The 25,290-nt window shown below is 35.4% G+C and overlaps 2 protein-coding genes and 1 pseudogene across 8 annotated transcripts; all 3 read right to left on the reverse strand.

The window, feature by feature from the left end:
• Window positions 1-51: 51 nt before the first annotated feature.
• Window positions 52-3,953, reverse strand: LOC139865931 (uncharacterized; annotated as a pseudogene).
• A 3,151-nt stretch (window positions 3,954-7,104) lies between these two features.
• LOC139866105 (cell wall integrity protein scw1) lies at window positions 7,105-13,273 on the reverse strand. Of its 7 annotated transcripts, XM_071854244.1 has the most exons (13): window positions 12,780-13,273; window positions 12,600-12,675; window positions 12,395-12,527; window positions 12,095-12,224; window positions 11,500-11,591; window positions 11,332-11,401; window positions 11,098-11,184; window positions 9,954-10,771; window positions 9,712-9,822; window positions 9,545-9,610; window positions 9,216-9,307; window positions 8,947-9,115; window positions 7,105-7,288 (listed from the first exon to the last, which is right to left on the reverse strand). In XM_071854244.1, exons 1-8 carry the CDS (start codon window positions 13,158-13,160, stop codon window positions 10,691-10,693), a joined length of 1,050 nt encoding a protein of 349 aa, XP_071710345.1. In that variant the 5' UTR covers window positions 13,161-13,273; the 3' UTR covers window positions 7,105-7,288; window positions 8,947-9,115; window positions 9,216-9,307; window positions 9,545-9,610; window positions 9,712-9,822; window positions 9,954-10,690. The 7 variants fall into 7 exon arrangements, with proteins under 7 accessions (XP_071710345.1, XP_071710344.1, XP_071710342.1 ...); XM_071854243.1 differs by lacking the exon at window positions 9,712-9,822 and having other exon boundaries at window positions 9,545-9,669; XM_071854241.1 differs by having other exon boundaries at window positions 9,545-9,775.
• Window positions 13,274-15,934: 2,661 nt separating this feature from the next.
• On the reverse strand, window positions 15,935-18,094 carry LOC139867326 ((R)-mandelonitrile lyase-like). The gene is made up of 3 exons (XM_071855689.1): window positions 17,989-18,094; window positions 16,386-17,895; window positions 15,935-16,263 (listed from the first exon to the last, which is right to left on the reverse strand). The coding sequence occupies exons 1-3, from the start codon at window positions 18,080-18,082 to the stop codon at window positions 16,212-16,214; spliced, it is 1,656 nt and encodes a 551-aa protein (XP_071711790.1). The 5' UTR covers window positions 18,083-18,094; the 3' UTR covers window positions 15,935-16,211.
• Window positions 18,095-25,290: the final 7,196 nt, after the last annotated feature.

A 25,290-nucleotide genomic window follows, 5' to 3' on the forward strand; every position in this document is an offset into this window, starting at 1 on the left:
ATTTGTTTTTTAGAGTAAAGAAAATATTACTGTACGTGAAATTATGATCCGGCCCCACCCCTTCATTAGCAAACACAAGTTGCAAAACAGATAGCTACACTATAGTATATTCTATCAGCCAGCCATTAGCAATTAAACACAAACTGCTAAAACGAAATAAACAGAATCTAGGAACATACATACATACATACATGCAAGTAGGCGTGTGATACAAAATCTACATGCGTATGCTTTTGCTTTTGATCTGAGCAGCGTTTGAATCTTGAAGACGTTTTACTACCTCCCTCATCGAGGGTCTTTTAGTTGGTTCCCATTCCGTACATCTCAAAGCCACCAATAACACATTTGTAACTTGTTCCCTTATAATGCTGCCAATGCTAGCGTCATCATCATCATCATCATCAAATTCATGTAATAGCCCTTCATCTACAATCATCTCAATTTGATGTGATTCACTCCATGTCGACCTAACCCATGACACAATGTCCACATTTTCCATGAACAAAGGATCTATAACCTTTTGTCTAGTTATCAACTCCAGCAACACAACTCCATAACTATACACATCTGACTCCATGCTTTTTGAGCTTGTGAATGCATTCTCTGCAATGCAATGCAATATAAACACAAAAACAAACATCATTTTCAACTCTGTAACTACTATACATGGACTATATGAAGAAAAAGAAAAAAAAACCATATATATGATATATGATATATATAGTACATACCTGGAGCAATGTATCCTATTGTGCCCATAAGTGTGCTGGTTGGTAATGCAGCAGTAGACTGATCGAGGAGCTTTGCGATCCCAAAGTCGGAAATATGAGGCTCCATGTCACTATCCAAAAGAATATTCATAGGTTTTATATCTCTGTGCACAATAGCAGGATCACAGTCAAAATGAAGATAAGCCAAACCCTGTGCTGCTCCTAATGCTATCTTGTACCGAATATTCCAATTTAAGATTAATGGCGGACTTCTTTCGTACAGAATATCATACAAGCTACCATTTTCCATATACTTGTACAAAATTAAACCATAATCCTTGTTTATCAACACATCTTCTATCGTCAAAAGATTCCTATGCCTCACCTTCCCAACTGTCTCAACTTCCCTTTTCCTCTTCACCTTTGATTCCTCCAAATACAAGTTTTTTCACCGCGTAAACCCTACCATGACCCAACAAAGCCTTGTACACCGTGCCGTGGGCCCCTCTCCCGATAATATACTTTTCATTTAAATTCTCTGTAGCTTCTAATACTTTTATGAGCAATGATGAACCACACACTTCAGCAAGCATGTCCATTTCCTGTTTTTGTTTCCTGCGACAGAGAGCTACAATATAAAGTACTAGGAAGACAGCCGCCACAAACAGACACGCTCCGATAACAATCATTACATATTGCTGTTTGTTTAGTCGTTTCTGATTTGTTGACCGGGGGACAACACAAGGCTTGATAATGCTGTTTTTGATACAAGAAAGACCACAATCAGCACAAAGGCCTGGATTACCGAAAAAGGATGAGTTGGATATGTTGGGAGAAGTCAACAATGGTTCAGGTATTGGGCCTGTGAAATGATTATAAGAGACATTTAAGGTGACAAGTCCATGGGTGTCACCGAGTGATGCTAAATTCCCAGTCAGATTGTTGCACGAGATATCTAAATGTTCGAGCATTACCATCTTCTCAAAATGAAAAGGAATGTTACCGATGAGCCTGTTTTTAGAGAGATTCAACGTATTCAAACTTTCGAGCTCTACTATTGACAAGGGAATATTTCCACCCAATAAATTCCCACCAAGTTGTAGATTTATTAGATCTTTGAGTTGATTTACATAAAGTGGAACTTCACCAGAAAACTGATTATCACTTAGACTTGAAGTTTCCAACCGAGTCAATCTCCAAAATGTGGGTGGAATCGATCCACTAAGAGAATTATGACTTGCATCAAGTTCCAACAACCTGTTACAGTTGCATAGCTGAGGTGGCAAAGCACCTTCCAATTCATTGTAAGAAATATTCAAAGATTCAAGCTTCACAAGATTTCCCAACTCCGGTGGTACGTTACCGGAAAGTTTATTCACGGAAATATCAATTTCTGTGATATTGGTAAGCTTTGAAATGCTACCTGGAATTTCTCCGGTGAAACCGTTGTTCCTAAGGTTCATGTAAATCATGTTTTGGTTCTCCACAAACTCTGGAACAACACCTGTGAGGTTATTATGTTGTAAAATCAACCTCGAAAGACTAGAACAACGTCCAACACCATTCGGGATACCACCTTCAAGATTATTAAAACCCAAAAGTAGCCTTTGCAGTTGCTTTCTGAAACAAAGGTGGGGAGGAATTTTCCCAGTGAAAGAATTATTGGTGAAATCGATTACCGTCAAACTACTATTCATTCCTAAACCCTGAGGTATAACTCCATTGAAGAGATTGTTATACAATGTGATCTCTATCAATTGCTTCATTTCAGATATCTCACTAGGCAACTCCCCAAAAAAATTATTGTTATAAATGTGAAGCTTCTTTAAGCCATTAAGCCTCCAAATTCCAATAGGGATCTCTCCTGTTAAACGATTGTCAAATACTTGAAATATTAGCAATTCACTTAATTTCCCAAGGTCGTTTGGCAAACTTCCCTCGAGTAGGTTAGTTTGAAGTTCTAGACTAATCAAGGATTTGCAATTGCCGAGCTCGGGTGGTATTGTTCCCGAGAAACGATTAATCGAGAGGTGAAGGGTGGTCAACGAAGTGAGTTTTCCAATAGAAGAAGGAATGGGCCCACTTAAGCCACAATTGACAGCAGCAAATTGGTTTAAGTTGCTACAAGTTCCAATTGAATCAGGAAGGACACCGTGGAAGTGGTTGAAAGAGATATCCAAATAAACCAACTCCTTACAATTATCAAATTGAATGATACCGCCCTCTAAACTGTTGTTATTTACATCAAACGTAGTCAATTGAGTAAGATCGTTTAGACTATCAGGCAATGTACCAGTCAACCGATTGTTACCAAGCATGAGTGTCTGCAGACTAGTGCAGTTACCCCAGGACGATGGAATAGAGCCCGATAGTTGATTGTCATTTAACTCCAGATCAACTAGCTCAATCATGTTTCCTATGGTAGATGGAATCGGGCCAATAAGTTGATTAAAGCTGAGATAAAGAGTATCCAACTGGGAACTGTGAAAAGAGGATTCGGGTATAGAACCGTAAAGGTTATTCTTATACAAGCTTAAAAGTCTTAGGTTTTGTAAACTAAAAAGGCTTTGTGGTATTGTCCCTATGAGGTAGTTAGAAGAAAAATCAAGTTCCTCAAGATGAGTACAATTCCCAATTTGCCAGGGGATGGTACCAGTGAGGTTATTGCTACTAAGATTTATTTGTTTCAGATGGGTCAAGTTTCCTATAGTTTGGGGTATGGTTCCAGATAGATTATTAAAACTGAAATCAATATATCTAAGATGTTTCAAGTTACCAATCTCTGAACCTATAACACCAGATATAAGAAAAGTGGACAAGTTGAGAGCAACCACATGATTAATAAGTGGTGATTTACAATGAACACCAACCCATGAACAAGGTGTGGTTGTTGTTGTTGAATTGAAGATCCATGTAGAAGAAAGGGATGGAGGTATTGATGTCCAGTGGGTCATGAGTGATAATAAGGTTAACCCATCATCAGAGGAAGCAGACACAAAGAAGCAAGATGGATAAGCTACAACTAGTAGTACTAGTCCTAATAAGAAATACAAAACCCAACAAGGTCTTATTCCCATTCTCATTCCCATTATGAATTACTAATATGAATTAAAGATTATTATCTATAACTATCTTGAGTTGTAGTTTAAGGCTGGTAGCAAGAGAAGGGTGGTATTGAACATTTGTTACAAAGCTAAAATGGGATAAAAAAGATTGGAACTTGACTCAAGAAGGAACTATTGAACTCACTTGTTCAGTTTGATAACAATCATCATCATCAGCAGCAGCAGCAGCAGCAGCAGCAAACTATCTATACTATGTAGAGAAAGAATAGTAAACAATTGATGTTTAAACCGTATAATAGAAAAATATAAATAAACCTTTATATTAAAAACAACGCAAACAAGAGAGATGGAGATAAAGGGACAAGAAGGAATGGTACAATGTTTTTTAAGAATTCAATTCAACGCGGTTTCGTCGGTCAGTGTTCACAGCTCTGCGGGTGGCTAACCGGTGAGTGAGCAGTAAGCATCAACTAATAATGGGATTTTGCCACATTTCATCCTTGGCATAGAGATATGTGCAATATTCTCTTCATGACCCCACTGTAGTTAAACTTGCAAATGGTGGAATGATTTGTACTCAACTTCTTTTTCTTCCTACACAACCAAACTATAAAATTTTAGACCATTATATCTTTTCTTAATAAAGTAGAAAAGGTTAAAATAGTCTATAAATTTAGTTTAGATGTGTATGAAAAAAAAATAGTTGTGTAAAAATTATTGCTCTTACCATTGTATACTTGCCTCAATGTTATCTTCGTACCTTGTGTGTGGGATTTGAGGTTTAGGTCATTGCTTCGAGTCTCGCTCTGCTCATCATATTAATCAATTTGTCTGAAAGATGGAGCTCCAAATTGACCTCAAGGGGATTTTCTCCCGGATCCATTCAGGATTCAAACCCGGTCCGCTTGCCCCTCGGGATAGTTTAAGGATCGGGCTCCAGCAATGTGATTCGGGTTTCCTCCCGAAGGCGCGTGTGTGCGTCGCAAATGAGAGTATTCGATGCCAACTACATGCCTTTCAAAGAAAAAAAATTATTGCTCTTTCAAATACGTAGTATTAGTGTTGATATATCCACTTACAATTTTGATAGATCCATTTTTATAATGCATAATCGTTTATAGAGTACAATTGTTAGATACATGATAATGAGTGAATTTATAAAAAGGGTAAGTGATATATATCACTACCTATTATCTATATCTATTAGATTATTCCTAACTATAACGTCTTTTTCAATTAACACATTGTTACATGGCTTCACATCATCGTTTTCTTTTCATCATCTTTTTATCACTAACTATCACATATCACTCTCGCCCATCACACTCTTTCTCAAACACTATAAATTACGAAGTAATTAATTGAACCATGATACAAATCTAAAAGCGAAGTGTACCAGTGATATTTCCTAATTCCTTCGTGATACATTATGTTTGAATTAGACTAAGTGTATGACTAGCTAAAAGTGACGACACATTAGCATGATACTCTCAATGGTGCCAAATTTAGTGAGTGAAATTCAGAGTGTATCAACGAAACCATTGAAAGAGTATTTTTCACATTATAATTTATAATATATCTCCTTCATGATTTAAAAATTCACTATTCATTTTGAAATTGTAAGAAATTAATTGTCAAAACTCAAAAGTATCAAACATGAAAAGTAAATTTAATCAATTTTACCATATTATCTATAGCTCATATATAAATTGCAGATAATGATGTTAATTAAATGATTAAAGATTAAACAATTATTGTGTATTGCGTTATTCCTTATTATCACTACCATCACCCTATCACTAGCGCAATATGATGGAGAAGAAAATTGTTGGCGTGGTTGATCTCATCATGAAAAGATATTTGTGTGTGAAGGAGACGTGTACCATTCAAAACCCATTTTTCCTTTTTTACCGTTAGAAAAAAGAAAAAATATCACAAAAATCCCTCAGCACACTCTATCAGACCATTTTTAACAATTATGGACAAAAGTGGCGTGTTAAGGGGTAGGGGTGGGGTGTTTGGCGGACGTGCTGCTAAATTGGTAAATAATTGGTGACGTGTTGATTGGTGTGTTGTGGGTACGGGTGGGTTTTAATTTCTTTTTCATTTTTCTTATTATATAAGTGATGTTAGTTTTTATTTTGTAGTTATTATATTATTTTGTATTTATAAAAACAAATTATATTAATAAAACACACTTAAGTTAAAAATAATAATACGGTTACATTATTCAAAAAGTCCTAAAAATAGAAAATTACAATAATTAAAAGTTCTAAACTTACTTTATCTTTAAAAAAGTTCTAGAAAATGAAAAATACAATAATATAAATATAAAAATACTCGCCGTCCTCATCCAACAACTGAATTAAGTCGTTGTACTCTTCGAACAAGTTCTTCTTCATCTTAATGCAATGTTTCATTTCCTTCGGGTTCGCTCTGTTTGAGATGTCCAAGGACGACAAAAATTTTGTAGCTTCGAGTGCGGCTTTCATATGTTCCGCCTTGGTGATTGTGGCCATTTGTTGAAGTTTTTTTTTTTTTTACAACTTCGGTCTTGTACGTGTGAACTTCTTGAACTAACTCCTCAAATTTTGGAGTTTATTTTAGAAAATGACCATTTGTTATTAATGTTATCAAAAACGACCATTCATTCGGGTAAACTTTTTGAATTAACCTGGAGTTTACAGTTCATCGGCGCCGATTAAAATGTTATTAAAAATGACCATTCATTTGAGTTTGTCATTGTTGAGTGTTGTTTTAGAAAATATTGAAGAATAAAAAAGTGAGTGAAAATATAGATGAGATTGTGTAGAAAATGTGTTGAATGGATTGTATTTTTATAGGTAAAATTGTATATGTTTATTTTTAAAATTATTGTATTTATTGTATACACATATTATCCACTATAATTTTTTAATCTATATTTATTTGGGTCAAACATCTTTGTTCAGCAACCAACCAAAACCGAACACGTAGCCCAAACTCCTCAACACGCAACTCAACTTTCTCGTGCAACCAACGAGCCCGCTCAGCAATTGCCCACCAGCACGCTTGCTAGGGGCTTGCTTGAGCGTGTTGGCTTGAAAATGGGTCCGAACACATCTTGTAATTCATGGTAGCATCCCATCATCCTCATTATTATACATAAAACTCCATGAAACCCCGCATCACACAATGACCATTAAAAAAAAAAAAGTCAGACTACTACAGTACTACGTAATAATTACATTTCCTTAAGTTGTTTATAACTAAATTGAGACAGGGACTATTACATACTCCGCAACACATGTTATGGCACATCCAAACACGTACAATAATATCCAAACACGTACAATAAATGAATGATCACTGTTTGACTTTTGAGCATGAAACTATGAATGGTCCGGTCGTGTTCAAATGGGAATTCATTTTGAGTATGAAACCATGAATTGTCTTTGTTGAGACTTGTGTTGCAACTTGAAATGGGAAACCTACTTTGCTGCTTTCCACTAATTACCTTTTTGCTAGACATTTCTGTCAACAAAAATAGAAGGCGATGATCGTGATTAATTAACTAAGTGTACATTAACAACTCATTTGTTCTACAGTTCTACTAGTAATAATAATAATAATGAAACTGCTTTAAAAATGGGAGCAATTATTACGATATAAAAATGATGGGTAAGCTACCACACCACTAGAAACTACCGACAATTTCACTTCACAACTTAATCATTTTAAGACGAATGCTACACATCATTATTCATTAATGTGAGGCGATTTGGTTACTACTTCAAGATAATTTTCTTAAAAAGAGGGAAAAATAAAGAGAGAATGATAATTCTGTAGACCGTAGCTAACCGAGACTTTTCTATTCGATAATTATCTTAAGGCTGCATTCTCAAGATTTTTTTAGAGAAGAAAGAAAAGGAGACAAAAGGATAAGTTATTAATTAACCATTCTTGAGTTTTTTTTAATAGAAGAAAGGAGAGGGGAAGAAAGGGTTAGGGATGATAGCATATATGGTTTTTGTTGTGATTACAATCAGCCCATTTTTGGGGTGATTGTAAAGGAAAAGGCATCTTCTTGTATCAAAAAGTAGATATCCATAATTTTATTTTATATTTTAATTTAATATTTACTCCGTATTACTCTTCTTATTTATACATCAAATAGTACTCTCCTTTTTCAAATTGCAGGTTACGATACAACCTTATTTCCATTCTTCAATCAATGATCAACACATAGTATATCACTATATCAGTTGATTCAAAAGAAAATGAATAAAATTAATCACAGCTTAGTAAATCTTAAATATCAGATCACTTTAGTATACAGTGGAATGAAATATATTTGTATTATGTTTTGATTCGATTTAAAACACTTTTTGATTCTGTGTTTTTAAAGCAAGAAATACAATTATACGGAGCATCAATTATCGAAATTACAATGTCGTGAACTTGCTGTAAGGAGCAGAAGTCACAATACAGCAGCAACGATTATATACACCCACGATTAATTCTAATTCTTTGTTTGTTAATTGTTTTCTTTTCCTTTCTTTCGGTTCCCTTTTAACTCGAGAATATGTGTAAAATAATTTAGACTACATTCTTTTCCTTCCTTTTATTCTCTTTCAATTTCCATTCCATCCTTTTCCACCCAAAAAAATCTCGAGAATACAGCCTAATGGACAGCAATTGGTTTTATCATTATTAACACGTTTTTAGTGAAAAATGCCTAGTTTCACTTTCATGAATACGGAGCAGTAAATTTGATCAAGCCGTGAAAACGATTTTTAGAATATTCTTGAGTAACAAAATTAAGAAACACCAAGGGCATGATAAAAGCCATTAAAAAAAAAAAAAAAAAAAACATAAATCAACAACTAATAAGACTTGACAAAAGCTTGAGCTCAATTCCAAACTCATACAAAAGTCATCTAAAAATGCATTCTTCCTTTAGAATGTTCTTTTCTACAGATGAATGCAAGGCATCCCTTAACAAAGGCTCTGTTCTGGATGGTTTTCTCGTAACTTTTGGGACCAAAACTATTGCCAAGCCAAAAACATCAACAAGCCAGAAGAGGATGTTGTACAAAAACACAACAGTGTTGCACTTTTATGATCATGCATTCTGCATCAGTGTCATATTTAATCAATAATTACAAAGTACAAGGGTCAGATTTTCATACCATCTGAAACATCAGCTTTCTCCTGACAGTTCTCCAGTATCATTACAAGCTACGCTATCCCACAGGTTCAAACTTAAATTTCTTTACTAAACATCATCGCTTAATCTGTTGAGCAATCTTTCCATGATCGGGTAGGTAGACCTTGGAGTGACATCTTTCATTTTCTTCACTACATCAGACAGGTTTTATCTTTAGCTCGTTTTACTAAAACACTGCTTTACAGATACAATAGTTAGCACCAATGGCTAAACAAACAAACAAACTCATACCTTCTAGTCAAATTGATTTCTTCTTTCTTTTTTACAATCTAAATGTATCTTCAAATTAGTTTTGGCCTTTGAATGAGAATATAAACAGCAACCTACATTCCACCAGCAAACACAAGTAGCGATTACTAAATGCTAGATGGTCCTACTACAAAAATAACGATTACAAATAAATGCCAAAACTAGATAGTGATAACTAATTATACTGGCAAGTCTCAAGTACCACTCAAGTGATTTGAGTTGCAACATAAAGAAATCACAGTATGAATAAATAATTCATAAAAAAAAGAACAATAACAATAGAAATAAACAAAGGCTTTATGACCACTTACGGAACCTAGGGCCCCCTCATTGCTATTTACAGGGACCTTGCACCAATTCAAGCGAATTCAAATGTCCTACATCCATTAACCAGAAGGAAGCCCAAACTCAAAGCCAGTGTCTAAGCCTTAGCAGACTGAAAGCCAGATAAGCGGAATGGGAGTAAAGCCCGACAAACCAATCTCAATAGACAATAGTAAGCATTGGGCGGGCAATAGGGAGGACGGTCTCTGGATCGATTTCTGTTGGCCAAGGAATAGTGTATTCTCAGAGCACGTTGTGTGAAGAACTATTCTATGCCGTGACCAAGGATGCACAACAAACATAGTAAAACACTTCTCAGATCTAGCCAACTTCAACCTGCAGACCTAACATCTAAAGCAGATGTTTGACCTAGGACGTTTAAATAGACATTGTTACCTGAAACTGAAAGCAGTTAAGTCTTTGATCCTGTCCAAAGGAGACTGAAATTTTACCCCCAACAACTTTAGCAGAATCATTTAGAAGAAACTCCAAGGTACATGCTTTAATCCCTGAATGTTAGATGGTTATTGTCAGCTTGACAATTAGCTTTGCAAGAGACCATATTATGGCCTTGGTAATAGTAAGTATATTATTTAAAGTCTGATTCTTGTAGCATTTTATGTACTGTAAACTCATGGCATGAGATGCATATTTTGCAGTGAGATGAAATGATTCCCTCCCTTGTACATCATATAATCCTATTCCATTTTTTTCAATTTATTCTTTTTTGGCACACAAACTACAACCACGTAATGACATGTATACCTCATTAATGGAGGTGAACTTGAGTAATGAAATCTGATGGAATAGATTATAAGCATAATTATGAAAACAATATAGTATAAGCACAAAACTGAATAAAACTACAAGCTGATGCAGCAATATTATCATATCCATCCTGAATAGTTCAACATAACATTATGAGATGATGCTTAAAATGCATGATGTCTTGAATACACTATTATATGTCTAGATGATGATATGCACAAGAACCCTCCACAATGAGATGCAAGTGATGCAAATGCATTGATCAAGACTTGACATAATGGATGCATGCCCAGCAGCAAGCAAAATGCACCCTATGAATATTCTTTTATGTGAGATCATAGAGAACAGAATACATCCCCTTCCAGTTACTGGTAGTTAATAGCTGCCGGTGATCCATTTGAGCCAGAGTATCCACCATCCTTCCTTTTCCCAAACGGGTTCTTCGAATATGTTTTCTCAAGTTAAGGAGAAAAAAAAAAAAACATCTGAAAGAAGAACACACTCAATTGACAAATACATGCATGTAAGCGACTTCCAATATTGTGTCTATACATCTATAAAGATACTGAAGGAGTAATAATATGATAAACCAACTTGAAGCAATACATTACTTGGTTGCAAAAGTAAATACCGACCCTGAAAAGTATACAAATAACTAATGTGGCTACTAAAACGCCACATTAACAATCACAACATATATAGAAGGTAATATAAGACAGAAAGCATGTTAACAAATAAAATGACACAAAAGAAGGAACCGAAATGCATAAGGATATTGTATTCGCATGCCAACGGAGCCAGAACTAGAGATAACAGCCCCCTGAAAGCTATGGTGCACATTTGTTGCACTGTTCACGTCCTGTTGAAATCAACATAACATAACATAACACAACTTACACAAGAATAACTAGAATATAGATTTACATGGAAAGGGTAATGAAAAGCAAACATCATCTTTAAACAAAAAAAAAAAAAAAAAAAAGAAGATATCCCAACAGAGTCTTACCTCAAATTCAATAAAGCAAACAGTGTGCCTTTCCTGCCGTAATACCTTCATTTGCTTAAAACCATGCTGCCTGCAAGAAAATAAAGCCAGTCACTAATGGTATCAGCAAACAGGCTAAACAAAAGGATGCAAATCTTTCTTTTGAGTATTATTGGAGAGGTTTATTACATGCTAAAAAGGCCTCTCAACTCTTCTTCGTTTATGTTCTCTCCAAGATTTCCAATAAACAAGGTATTGCAAGGAGGATTATCTTTCGTGTTCTACAATTAAAAATAATACAGAAAATGAGAACTGCAAGTTCTGAACAAAATCGTTAAAAACATGTAGATACAAGGGGCATGTAAAGTGAAAACAAAATAAGCGAAGCAAACAGGAAAATAATGAATAGCTAGTAAGAGAACAAGATATGAACCATCCCACAAAACAAAGAATAAAACAGAATCATAAAATGAAATTGCAGTGCTGTACCAAAGGTAATTCCTTTTCAAGTATATGATTAAAACCAATTACGAAAATCAACCTAAATCTGATGTACAATACACTTGTCATTGTGGCAATGTGCTGAAAGAAGGCTACAACTCATGATTGGCCGAACAAGTCATGAAGAAATATTCAAACAGCCAAAAGAATGAAAAGGTTGTTCTGAGCATATTTAGTTATGCATTGTCAGTTTATAGGTATCATGAATGCAAGAGAAGTAATACTTCACGTATAACTACATAAGAAACGAATAATGGGAAATGAAAATAATGCTGAGCATCACCTGAACTGGCATATAGTTGCTAGGTGCAGGAGCAGGAGTAGTAGGAAGAGGTGGAGGAGCAGCCATAGGTACTTGAGACACGGAATAGCCTCCATAAGGGTCATATGGTGGTAGTGGAGGGGCCATATACCTAACAATAAGGAATATAAAAAAAAAAAAAAAAGGGATTAGTGAGAAAACATGCGAGTACAAACTACAAAACTAGCTCCAAAAGGATCCCACTTTCGTATGAAATATATATGCATGTATACAAACAGAAGCAATTAAAAGAATTTTCAATAAGATGTAAGAAAGACTAACCCATGAGGACCCCAAACAGGAGGAGGTGGAGTATGAAAGGGAGATGGAGTTGAGAAAGCAGTGTGTGTATAATCTCCGCCTGTTCGCAAGCGTTTACTTTGATCAAATGGAGAATGAGGATCAGATGCTATTCCTGTAAAGAAATAATTTTAGTAAAGTTATGTAGATAGAAGATGAATGAATACACAGAAAAGTAGAAACTGACCACGTTTGACAAACAGATTTTTCTTTGCCATTTCTGTGTGAAGAACTGACTTAGATTCTGCATCAAAAACCATATCCTAAACCATAGCAATCAATTAAGTGAGTGAGTGATTCATGTAATGCAGGCAGTATATGTATTATTATGAGTATGAATATATTATGAAAAAGAAAAGGAGGGGACCTGAAGAGCATCTCTAGCTTGAATAGCAAAATGTGGAGCAGAGAAAAGAGCAAAACCCAAAGGAACTTCTCCTTTAAAGTTAATCTGAGAAGCTTCGTAACCTGGTAACCATCTCAGCAAATTCGGTAATTCTCTTTCCTTTACGTCTTCAGGTAGACCAGATATGAAGATAGTCCTAACCTCTTCACCACCACCACCACCACTACCACCCATCATTATGTTATTACGATTGCTGTCTAATGACATCGGAGAATGTGGTGGTGCAGCTGCTACAACCACCGGTGGAGATGGACCACCTCCCACCGGGGCCCACTGTGGATGATGATGGTGATGATGATGCTGATGTGGATGATGGTATTGATGCATTCCATTACCAGACATCTCTCTCTGTGTAGCTGTAGCTGTAGCTGTAGCTGCTTTTTAACAAGATCGATCGGTGTACAGATGGATTTTCTGGCTGATATACCCAAATTACGAAACCCTAGAATTTACAACTGCTTGCCTTTGCCTGTCTCTTTTAATTTTCTTCTACTATTATTATTTTTATTCTATTCTATTTGCACGGTATGTCCTGCATTATCTTTATCTGTGCATTTCTAGTACTTCTATTTTCTCAATACCGAATGGAGTTATAAAACAAAAATGCTAAAACTACATCTTTCGGTCCTTACGATAATATTAACTAGAAAAAAATTCGACCGCGCGTTGCTGCGGTTGTATTCAACGTGAGGTCGAATTTGAATATACGTTATTTGGTACCTAATATATCTAGTATGTTAGGTTGTTTGTTGAACGTGTATGTATATGTATGAAATATAGCCCAAAATATATTTTTTTAACGATGTCCGTTTCACGTATAGTTAGTCGCGTTGTGTTCATAAAAGTATTTCGAGTTGAACGGTGGTTTCGAAAAAATTTAACTCACAACGAGCGAGAATATATGGCTCGTTATTTAGTGTTTTTTTAACGATGTCCGTTTCACGTATAGTTAGTCCCGTTGGGTTCATCAGATTTTTTCAAGTTGAACGGTGGTCTCGAAAAAATTTAACTTGCACCGAGCGAGAAGATAGAGCCCGTTATAATTTCGGGTGAAGTTAGTTTCTTTTATTTTAATAAAATTATATATATACAGTTTCTACCCTAAAAATTATAAACTTGAGGGTCGTTGTGTAAATTGAGCGGAAGTTGAGGGATTGTTTATAGTGTGAACGAAAACTCAAAAAAAAAATCAGATAAAACTTAAACTACAAAAGTTGGCATGACATTTAGTATATAGGGATAATAATAATAATAATAATAATAATAATAATAATAATAATAATAATAATAATAATAATAATAATAATAATAATATAATAATAATAATAATAATAATAATAATAATAATAATAATAATAATACATGTTTTGTCCTTTATACAAATTCATTATAACGATAGTGGTTTTTCTTCTGTAGTCATATTGCATAATCATCATTGTACAAATAAATATATTGTACAAATAAAAGGCTCAATATATTTATTCATGTTATAGTCGGGGCTCACGGGTTCAAGACTAGACAATATGATATCAATGCACACATCAAGTTTATGTGAAAAGAAATTTGCTCAAGAATTTCTTGCATTGTGCTATTTGTGATTCAGCTATATATCATTTTCCAAATTAGTTTCAATTTGAAATGGGGTTTTTTTCTTCATATAAGCTATTGTTAATTGTCTTGTGAATCAAATTTTACTTCTAACAATACAATAACGTCAACAATCGGTGATAGACTACATTCAGAAAACGTGTAATCAATCAATAAGTATGTTTCCGACAATGATTATACATTCGTATTGCCGGATTTTCTCATGTCATGTCATAGTGAACTTTTGTTACGATACCATTTTTATCATGTTTCAATTATGAAACATGTTAACATATTACAGATTTCTAATGGATATTCATTAACTTGTTTAACCGAATGGATGTAAATGTGATGAATGAACTGAAATTAAATGGTTAAATATACGAATATATACAATTATAAAAATTAAGTGGATACAAATACGAATATGGATCAAAATTAGATAAATACTCCGTAATATAGTTATAACATCACGTGATTCATTTCCTTCATGAAACCAAATCATCACCCAAAGGGTTATGTAGAAATCATGTCAAAACTCTTGAACTTAAACTCATCAATATATCACATCAGCTAAAAGTTCAAAAAATTAAACTTCTTTTTCATAAACATAAAGCAAGCCTGATAAGAAAGAAGCACTAAGCTCACACAAAGTCATGACAAAGTGTTATTAGACCACTTACACTAGAATGTAAATTTTTTTTTTCTGTCACGTCAACGTCACATCAGTGATAAAACTACAAGATTGAACCTAAGCAGAACCATGACAACATATGCACATAAATACACATAAACACCCATACACATCTTGTTCAACTCCAAACCCTTACGACATTCTTCAAGACTAAATCGTGCCCATGGTTTAGTCTTGAAGACTAGGCACTAAGAAGAAGACTAAGAGCACTGGGAGTGGTGACTGAGGTCACTTGGAATGTCAGGCGCGACTTGATGAGTCAGAAAAAATGGGGAGTGGTGACCTATGTCAGTTAGTGTGTTAGTTAGTGTGTTAAAATAATATTTTATTATATTTAATAAATTATCCTTTTGGAAAAAAAAAAAGCAAAAATAAAAAAAAAGTGGGTAACATCCGTCGCCTGGAGGACTGACCGAAGTGAAACGAAGGTGTGCGACGGATGTGGGGAGTGGGAAATTGGAGACGCAGGGGTGAGACGGGGAGGCGACTGACCTCCACTCCCAGCGCTCTAAACACACCATACTAGACCCAAAATTGGAAGGCATCAAACATCTACAGTGACAACTTATACAAATTCCAACCATGACTAATAAACACTTAATTATGCCCATTCAACAGGAGACTCAAAACACTAACATGTGACCATATTATGTATAAGATGTCTACTAAGTTAGCCATTAGGCCAAGTCTAGGTTGAACAAAAACACATAAGAAAGCATGCAAAAAGGGTTTGTCCCCATTCTAGCTTGATTTGGTGAGTTCAATACAATTCTTCGGATAGTTTGTAAATAAAACACATGGAGAACAATCACAAAGACAAAAACTTTAACCTCTTAGAACTAACTAGCTATACATGGGTAGTTTGCAAAACCTTGAACCTGCCTCAAGCCAATTACAGGGAGAATCTGAAGACAATACATTGGTTCGCTAGGCCTAGGACTCAGACTCTAATGCATTAAGTATGTAAGACTAACAAAGGCCGGGAGACTTGAACATACAAGTAGTAACAATAGCTGTTCAAAGAATGAATTAGTAGTGTATATTTATACATCAGCACAACCTGCAATCTATATATTGCAGAAACATCACCAGCAACAAGTGAGCAAGAGAATTCAAGCGCTTGACTTGCCCATTCTCTGTCTCAAAATCTGCATCCCCATGTACCTGCAGTAAATGCCAACAATTGTTATATTACATTATAGTGTTATACAAACAATGATGTGAATGCCAACTCATACGAAACAAAATGACATCACTGATTATTAGAACAACAAAATGGTTATTACCTGCCGAGCATCAAAAGAGTAGCCTGTGGGTTGGTCCCTGGTGAGATGGTAAATGTGGAACCATCAACCACACGAAGAGAACGAACACCCACAACCTTCAAATTGTGATCTACAACCCTCCCAACAACACAACCTCCATGGTAATGCCATATTGTGCTCACCGTTTGTCGACAGAATTCTCTCATCAAGATATTGTTTGACTGGTCAACCGGCAAGGCAGGACCCACAAATCTGAAGTCCGTTCCAGACCATTCCCAGAACTTAAAATCATCCATTGCTCGGCTTCTAAGCAAGTCTCCAATCTTTCTGGTCCCATTCACACATCTCTCAAGATCCACAGGGTTACTGAAATAGTTGAATCGCACAATGGGATTTGTCCTCACATCTGTTGATGCCAATCGAAGCATCCCAGAAGAGTGGGGCCCGATAATCTTCTCCATAATGCTAGCAACAGTAAGATACAACGGAGAAGACGAAGGCCTGAGGAAAACAGAGTATGCAGGGGATGAAAAAGGAAACACATTAGAGGCTGCTTCAAGATAAGCACCTGAATCTGTTATCCCCACAACCTGTATCAGAGAATGCTCCAGTGGAACTGGTGACACAATTGATATGCCATTTCTAGGGTTATCATACATATAATTCCCAACATATGCCGAGTGACGTACAACTGGTATCCCCCAAGAAGAAAGATAAGGTCGCGGCCCAATACCACTCAACATAAGCAACTGCGGTGTCCCAATCGCACCAGCACATAAAATCACCTCACCATCATCCTTTAACATAGCATGATGATATCCACCAAGAAGATCATGAAATACAACCCCAATAGCAGTCTGTCTAGACGTCAATGAATACGAAGGAGCGAATAAAACCCGATCAACGCTAGCGTGGATACCCACTTTGATATTCGCTGCAGTAGCCAAGTTTAAAAGATCAGCAGCACTATGTCTACGACCACTGCTATCAAATGTTGACCCGCCAATCTTGGTACCACGAGTATGATTAAACGTAAAACCGTTAAAAGGCTCCACACCAGCTTCCAACAACCCGTCACGAACTGCAGTTTGCCACGTCTGTAACTCAGGTTTAAAGACAATTGCTTTCTCAACCCATTCGTAAGAACGTTGGACCACATGGGAATCAAAATTAATACCAGATCTTTTGTAGAAATCTTCATCTGCTCGACTGTAAAACCCGGCATTAATGGCGCTACTGCCGCCAAGAACACGACCACGGGCATTAGGGACACCGTCTTCTGAAGTGAATGTTTGTGCAGGTGAGTCAAATTGGTCAAAGTGAGTGAGTAAAGGAAGAAAACCTTCACGAGTCATGACGTTAGGGTTTGTAAAAGGAACACCACCTCTTTCAAGAAGCAAGACTCGATATTTTTTTGATAATGTGGCTGCAAGTGGGCAACCAGCCGTACCACCACCCACTATTATGTAATCGTAAGTGTCATGTAACGGAAGTTGCGTTGCGTTTACTACGAATTCCATGTAAGCCGTACCTGTTGGATAACGATTCACGAAAATGATTTTTTTTAGTGATTCAAGAAAATGAAATCTATTAAAGAACACAACTTTGAGGAGATTTTACTTACGATTGCTTTGATGATCGGATTGGGCTAGCGTAGTATTCGCAATTAGAGTGATAATCGTTAGAAGGAAGAAGAAACCGCTTCTGATTGACGCCATTTTAATTTCTTTCTTGAAAATGGTGGGTTAGGGTTTTTGAGGGATTCTTGAAACAAGAAATCATAACTTTGGTGGATGAGTGAATTTGGGGTTGTTTATGGAAAATTGGGGTTTAGAATTATACCCGAATCAACGTTTATATTGATTATAATAATGAGTGTGAGTGTGCGATCTTCTTCAAGAAGAGAAGAAAGTGTTTTGTTTGAATCGGAGAAGACGGTCAATAAAGCTTCTTTGGGGGGAATTTTAATTTATTCATTTTTTTTTTTTAGAACGCGTATGGCAATCCAACGCCGTCTATTGGCCGTATCTCTTTCTAACGTAACGGTTACTGACGTCGACGGATGAAGCCGTTAATTGACGCCGTTAATTTATTATTCATAATGTTTTGAAAACGTGTGTTTAGTAGCACACATTTTGTTATAATAATAATAATAATATAGATATGGATAGTCAATTTTGGTGTATACATATAGTCAATTTTGGTACACAAAGTATGTATTTTTATATTGAGATTTTAGGCTATAAATACTCATGAATGCAAGCATTAAACTTGCACCATTTCTCACACTTACAAAGTGTTTCTTTCTTTCTCTCCATTATCATCTTTGTTCTTACACTTCATTATTAGTATTCTAAATCAAGAATCAAATCACTAAAGGTAGTTATAAGCCTACTGAATTATAACATCAAGAATCAAACCACTAAAGGTAGTTATAAGCCTACTGAATTATAACATCAAGAATCAAACCACTAAAGGTAGTTATAAGCCTACTGAATTATAACACGTTATCAGCACGATAATCTTAATACTAAATATGGTTGGCTCTGCCACCAAAATGATATATGGTCGGTTATACCACCAAAATGATATATGATCGGTTATACCACCAAAATGATATATGGTCGGTTATACCACCAAAATGATATATGGTCGGTTATACCACCAGAATGATATAGGTCGGTTATACCACCTGAAAAAATATATGGTCGACACTGTCGCCAAATTTTCATTTATGTTTACTAATATTTATATTTTTGTTATATAACATTTATTTATGATTGCTTACACATGGTCGACACTGTCACCTACTTATCATTTATGTTATATTAAATTTATGTTTAATGTTTATATACTTATGAATATAAATTGACTCTAATTTATCATGATGTTTGTTTTAATTTTTGATAATAGAAAATGTCGAATCTGGAAAAGCTTAAATTTACTCCTTTAGAATCAACTGGAAACAACTACATGCCATGGGTTATAAAAGTAAAAATGCATCTTAAATCAATGGGCATTCTTGAAACCATAAATGAAAACAACACTTGTTCTGAAAAAGAACAAGCTACGGCATGTTGCTTTATTCATCAACATATTGATGAATGCTTACAAAATAATTATGTGACTGTAGAAGATCCCCATGTTTTATGGGAAGGTCTCAAAAGCAGATTCAATAATCAAAGAGAAATTTTACTTCCAGCTGCAATGGAACAATGGAGAACATTAAGGTTCCAAGACTTTAAGAAAGTAAATGAATACAGCTCAGCTCTGTATAATACATGTTCACAACTTAAATTCTGTGGACATGAAATTAGTGATGCAGACATGATGGAGAAAACTTTCTCCACAATGAATGCTGCAAACATCACAGTGCAAAGAAATTTGAGAATGCTAAAGTTCAAAACATATCCTGAACTTAATTCATATCTCTTAGTTGCAGAGCAAAATGATGAGCTATTAATGAAAAATCAGCAATCCCGTCCTACTGGTACACTTGCAATCCCTGAAGCAAATACTGCAAATAATTATAAACAGGGACAAGGACGCGGGCAAGGTCGTGGTTATAATAACCATCACCATCATCATGCCAAAAGCCATAACTATGGTAGAAACCATCCTTATGGTAATGGTAATGGGCGTGGACGTGGTCGTGGTCGTGGCCGTGGTGGTCAAAGAAATAGTAATCCACGAAAATATAAATATCAACCACAAAACAAGCCCATTAAACAAGATGTTGAAGAAAATTCTTCTAAAAATTCTGAAGAATCTTGCTACAGATGTGGTAGAATGGGCCACTGGGCTAATACTTGCCGAACATCTAAACATCTTGTTAAGATGTATCAGGATTCGCTGAAAGGTAAAGAAAAGGAAGTAAATTTTGTGGATAATATTGATCCAACAGTCACTGAGAAACCATCTGATTTATATGAAGATTTCTTGAATGTTTAAGTTGTGTGTCTTTTGAAAAATAAACGATTTAATATCGTCTGTCTTTGTCATTATGTTTGCTAAATGTTTCAGTACTATCTATTTGCGTTTAAAATATTGTGTAATATTAATGTACTCACTATTTATTTCTTATATATGAAGTTCAATATGAATTTTGCTGGAATACAACATCAATCAAGTGGTGGAGATCTCTGTATAGCAGACAGTGGAACTACACACACTATACTTAAATCCGAGAAATATTTTATTGATCTAAAACCAACGGAAGGAACTATACATACAATATCAGGACCTGCTAACTTGATAAAAGGGATAGGAAAGGCAAATTTCATACTACCAAATGGTACAAAATTTTTAATAAATGATGCCTTATTTTCTCCCAAGTCAAGCAGAAATTTATTGAGTTTCTCCGACATATACCTTAACGGGTATGATTATCAGTCAGTGACAACAGAAAATGAGAAATATTTAAGTATCACTGACAAGAGTCATGTGGTTGAAAAACTACCAAGACTTAGTTCTGGATTACATTATACACATATAAATGTACCAGAAATACATATGATAGTTAACGAAAAATATATTGATCCTGGTGTATTCAGTTTATGGCATAACAGATTAGGCCATCCAGGATCAACAATGATGAAAAGGATTATTGAATGTACTCATGGACATCCACTAAAGGATAAAAAAATCCATCATGATACAATGGTTCCATGTACATCTTGCTCTCTTGGAAAATTGATAACTAGACCCTCACCACTTAAGGTTGAGAAAGAATCACCAATGTTTCTTGAAAGAATTCAAGGTGATATATGTGGACCAATTCATCCACCATGTGGACCATTTAGATATTTCATGGTTCTAATAGACGCATCTAGCAGATGGTCTCATGTTTGTCTGTTATCAAGCCGTAATGTGGCATTTGCAAAATTTCTTGCCCAAATTATTAAATTGAGAGCTCATTTTCCTGATTACACCATTAAAAGGGTGAGACTTGATAATGCTGGTGAATTTACATCTCAAGCATTTAATGACTATTGCATGTCTATAGGAATTGTTGTTGAACATTCTGTTGCTCATGTGCATACACAAAATGGTTTAGCCGAGTCATTGATTAAACGTTTACAGTTAATCGCTAGACCATTGATAATGAGAACAAAACTCCCTGTATCTATATGGGGTCATGCAATTTTACATGCTGCTGCATTGATTCGCATCAGACCAAGTGCAAGTCATAAATATTCCCCCCTACAACTTGCTTTTGGTCAAGAGCCAAATATTTCCCATCTTAGAACATTTGGTTGTGCAGTGTATGTTCCAATTGCGACACCACAACGTACAAAAATGGGTCCTCAAAGGAGGTTGGGAATATATGTTGGATATGAAACATCTTCAATATTAAGGTATATTGAACCTATGACAGGTGACGTTTTTACAGCACGTTTTGCTGATTGTCATTTTAATGAAACATTGTTCCCTAGATTAGGGGGAGAAATGAAAAATAAAGAAAATGATGTTTCATGGTGTGAACCTCAATTAAAGTATCTTGATCCTCGCACAAAAGAATGCGAGACAGAAGTTCAAAAGATAATGCATATACAAGAACTTGCAAATCAATTGCCTGATGCATTTACAGATACAAAAACGGTGACAAAATCATATATACCAGCAGTAAATACTCCAGCTCGAATTGAAATTCCAAAAGCTGGCAATAACGTCACTCATGAATCTTTGCCACGTCAGAAACGTGGAAGACCAATCGGTTCAAAGGATAAAAATCCTCGAAAAAGAAAATCAGCTGATAATGAAGTAAAAGAAAGTGTTCAAGAAGAACCACAAATCAGTACTCCTACTGCAGAGGAGATTGATGATGTCAATACAGAAATTGCAATCAATTATGCATATTCAAAAATATTATGGAACCGAAATGAAATGAAAAATCTTGATGAGAAATTTTCATTTAATGTTGCATATGACATCATGAATAATGATGATGATCCAGAACCAACATCTATGGTTGAATGTCAAAATAGACATGATTGGGCTCAATGGAAAGAAGCAATACGAGCTGAATTAGAATCACTCAATAAAAGAAAAGTTTTCGGATCCATCATTCTCACTCCTAAAGATGTGAAACCTGTAGGATACAGATGGATTTTTGTCCGAAAAAGAAATGAGAAAAATGAAGTTACAAGGTATAAAGCTAGACTTGTAGCTCAAGGTTTTTCTCAAAGACCGGGAATTGATTATGAAGAAACTTATTCTCCTGTTATGGATGCAATTACTTTTAGGTACTTAATCAGTCTGGCAGTTTCTAAAAATTTAGAAATGCATCTCATGGATGTTGTGACTGCTTATCTATATGGATCACTTGATAGTGATATATATATGAAGATACCTGAAGGATTTAAGGTACCAGAAGCATCAAATGCAAAACCCAAAGAAATGTATTCGATTAAATTACAAAGATCTTTATATGGGTTAAAACAATCGGGACGTATGTGGTATAACCGATTAAGTGATTACTTGATAAGCAAAGGGTATACAAATAATCTTACTTGCCCTTGTGTTTTCATTAAGAAAACAACATCCGGATATGTGATCATAGCTGTTTATGTTGATGATCTTAACATCATAGGTACAAATAAAGAGATCCATGAAGCCATTCAACTTCTAAAGAAAGAATTTGAAATGAAAGATCTCGGAAAAACCAAGTATTGCCTTGGTTTACAAATTGAGCATATGCCTAATGGTTTACTTGTACATCAAACAACATATACTGAAAAGATTTTGAAACGTTTCAATATGGACAAGGCAAAACCATTAAGTACTCCTATGGTTGTTAGATCACTCAATGTTGAAGCTGATCCATTTCGTCCATGTGAAGATCAAGAAGACATTCTTGGACCAGAAGTACCATATCTTAGTGCAATTGGAGCTCTTATGTATCTTACAAATTGTACAAGACCTGACATTTCTTTTGCAGTTAATTTGTTGGCAAGGTTCAGCTCTGCTCCTACCAAAAGACACTGGAATGGGATCAAACACATATTTCGATACCTTCGAGGAACTACTGATTTAGGATTATTTTATTCTAACGAATCAAAACAAGATTTGGTTGGTTATGCAGATGCAGGTTATTTATCTGATCCACATAAAGCTAAATCTCAAACTGGATATGTATTCCTAAATGGAGGTACTGCAATATCATGGCGTTCTCAAAAACAAAGACTTGTTGCTACATCGTCAAATCATGCCGAAGTGATTGCATTACATGAAGCTACTCGAGAATGTTTTTGGTTGAGATCAATGACACAACTCATTACTGATTCTTGTGGACTAGAACGCGATAAAAGTCCAACAACTATCTATGAAGATAATGCAGCTTGCATAGCACAGATGAAAGAAGGGTATATCAAAAGTGACCGAACAAAACACATACCACCTAGATTCTTCTCATACACTCAAAATCTCATTAAGGACAACCAGATTGAAATGAGATATGTGCAATCTAGCAAAAACTCTGCTGATCTTTTCACGAAAGCACTTCCAACTGCTATTTTCAGAACACACGTTCATAACATTGGCATGAGACATGTTCAAAAGATGTAACAGCTGAAGCGATGTCTACTTGAGGGGGAGTCAACTCCATGCTGCACTCTTTTTCCCTTAGCTAAAGTTTTTTCCCACTGGGTTTTCTTTAGCAAGGTTTTTAACGAGGCAGTAATTTATAGTTGATCTTCAACAAAATAAAATTGCTATCCAAGGGGGAGTGTTATAATAATAATAATAATATAGATATGGATAGTCAATTTTGGTGTATACATATAGTCAATTTTGGTACACAAAGTATGTATTTTTATATTGAGATTTTAGGCTATAAATACTCATGAATGCAAGCATTAAACTTGCACCATTTCTCACACTTACAAAGTGTTTCTTTCTTTCTCTCCATTATCATCTTTGTTCTTACACTTCATTATTAGTATTCTAAATCAAGAATCAAATCACTAAAGGTAGTTATAAGCCTACTGAATTATAACATCAAGAATCAAACCACTAAAGGTAGTTATAAGCCTACTGAATTATAACATCAAGAATCAAACCACTAAAGGTAGTTATAAGCCTACTGAATTATAACACATTTAACCAATTTTAAGTGTCTCATTTCAAGTATTTATTTTGTTTTCAACCACCGTTGCAAAACACCCCGTCTCGAGCTGTTGCGATGCCCGTTACGACGGTTTGGTGACTAGCTCGTCCCGTCTCGAAGAAAACCGTCTAATATGACACTCAACGGTCAAAATTCGGGTCAAAGTTGAAAAAAATCAGGTCAAAGTCTCTCAAAATTCGGAAAGCCATAAAGTCGGTAAAATCGATCAAATTTGTCGTATTTTAGTTTGAATTTTCTGTATTATATTAACGGTGATAGCGATTATGGGTACAAATTAATCAATTAAAGTTTTTTTGCTTTAATACACATATATACATTTATATGCTTATATATTTAAAAGTCAACTTTTGGTCAACGTCCGTCTCCACTCCTGTCTCGACCCCGTCTCGAACGTCTCGGCCTTTTTAAAACCCGACCGTCTCGACCCCGTCTCGCGTGTGTTTGCAACCTTGATTTCAATTAATTAAAAGTTGTTATTTTTTTTAGAAAAGCCAACTATATTTTACAAATCATCAAATATTGTACAAAAGCATGTGAGGCTCATGCTGCTTTTTTTTTTTTTGACAGCGATTGGGATCACCCGAGTGGGACTAAACCACCCGCTGCGATCATCTCCTGTTTCGACTATACCGATGCAGCGATAATAACCCCGCCTCATCATGCCCGGGAGGAAACCTTGAAACCGATCCAAGGAAACCTCATCATGGGTGGATACTTCATGGCAGAGATGAAATTGTGTTTTTTAATATGTAGCCAACGGGGGGCGAACTTCTGACATGTCCTAAAGGAAGCAGACCA

This window comes from Rutidosis leptorrhynchoides, chromosome 9, assembly GCF_046630445.1.
Source record: "Rutidosis leptorrhynchoides isolate AG116_Rl617_1_P2 chromosome 9, CSIRO_AGI_Rlap_v1, whole genome shotgun sequence".
Lineage (NCBI taxonomy): Eukaryota > Viridiplantae > Streptophyta > Magnoliopsida > Asterales > Asteraceae > Rutidosis > Rutidosis leptorrhynchoides.

Excerpts from the sequence above, each read along its gene's own strand:
- LOC139867326 (XM_071855689.1), bottom strand. The coding sequence starts at position 18,082 with ATGGCGTCAATCAGAAGCGGTTTCTTCTTCCTTCTAACGATTATCACT. Across the intron at positions 17,896-17,988 it reads ATCCGATCATCAAAGCAATC|GTACGGCTTACATGGAATTC; the intron begins GTAAGTAAAATC and ends GTTATCCAACAG. Across the intron at positions 16,264-16,385 it reads ACTCTTTTGATGCTCGGCAG|GTACATGGGGATGCAGATTT; the intron begins GTAATAACCATT and ends CATTTACTGCAG.
- LOC139866105 (XM_071854245.1), bottom strand. The coding sequence starts at position 13,160 with ATGTCTGGTAATGGAATGCATCAATACCATCATCCACATCAGCATCAT. Across the intron at positions 12,528-12,599 it reads AAATCTGTTTGTCAAACGTG|GAATAGCATCTGATCCTCAT; the intron begins GTCAGTTTCTAC and ends ATTTCTTTACAG. Across the intron at positions 11,185-11,331 it reads TTTGCTTTATTGAATTTGAG|GACGTGAACAGTGCAACAAA; the intron begins GTAAGACTCTGT and ends TGATTTCAACAG.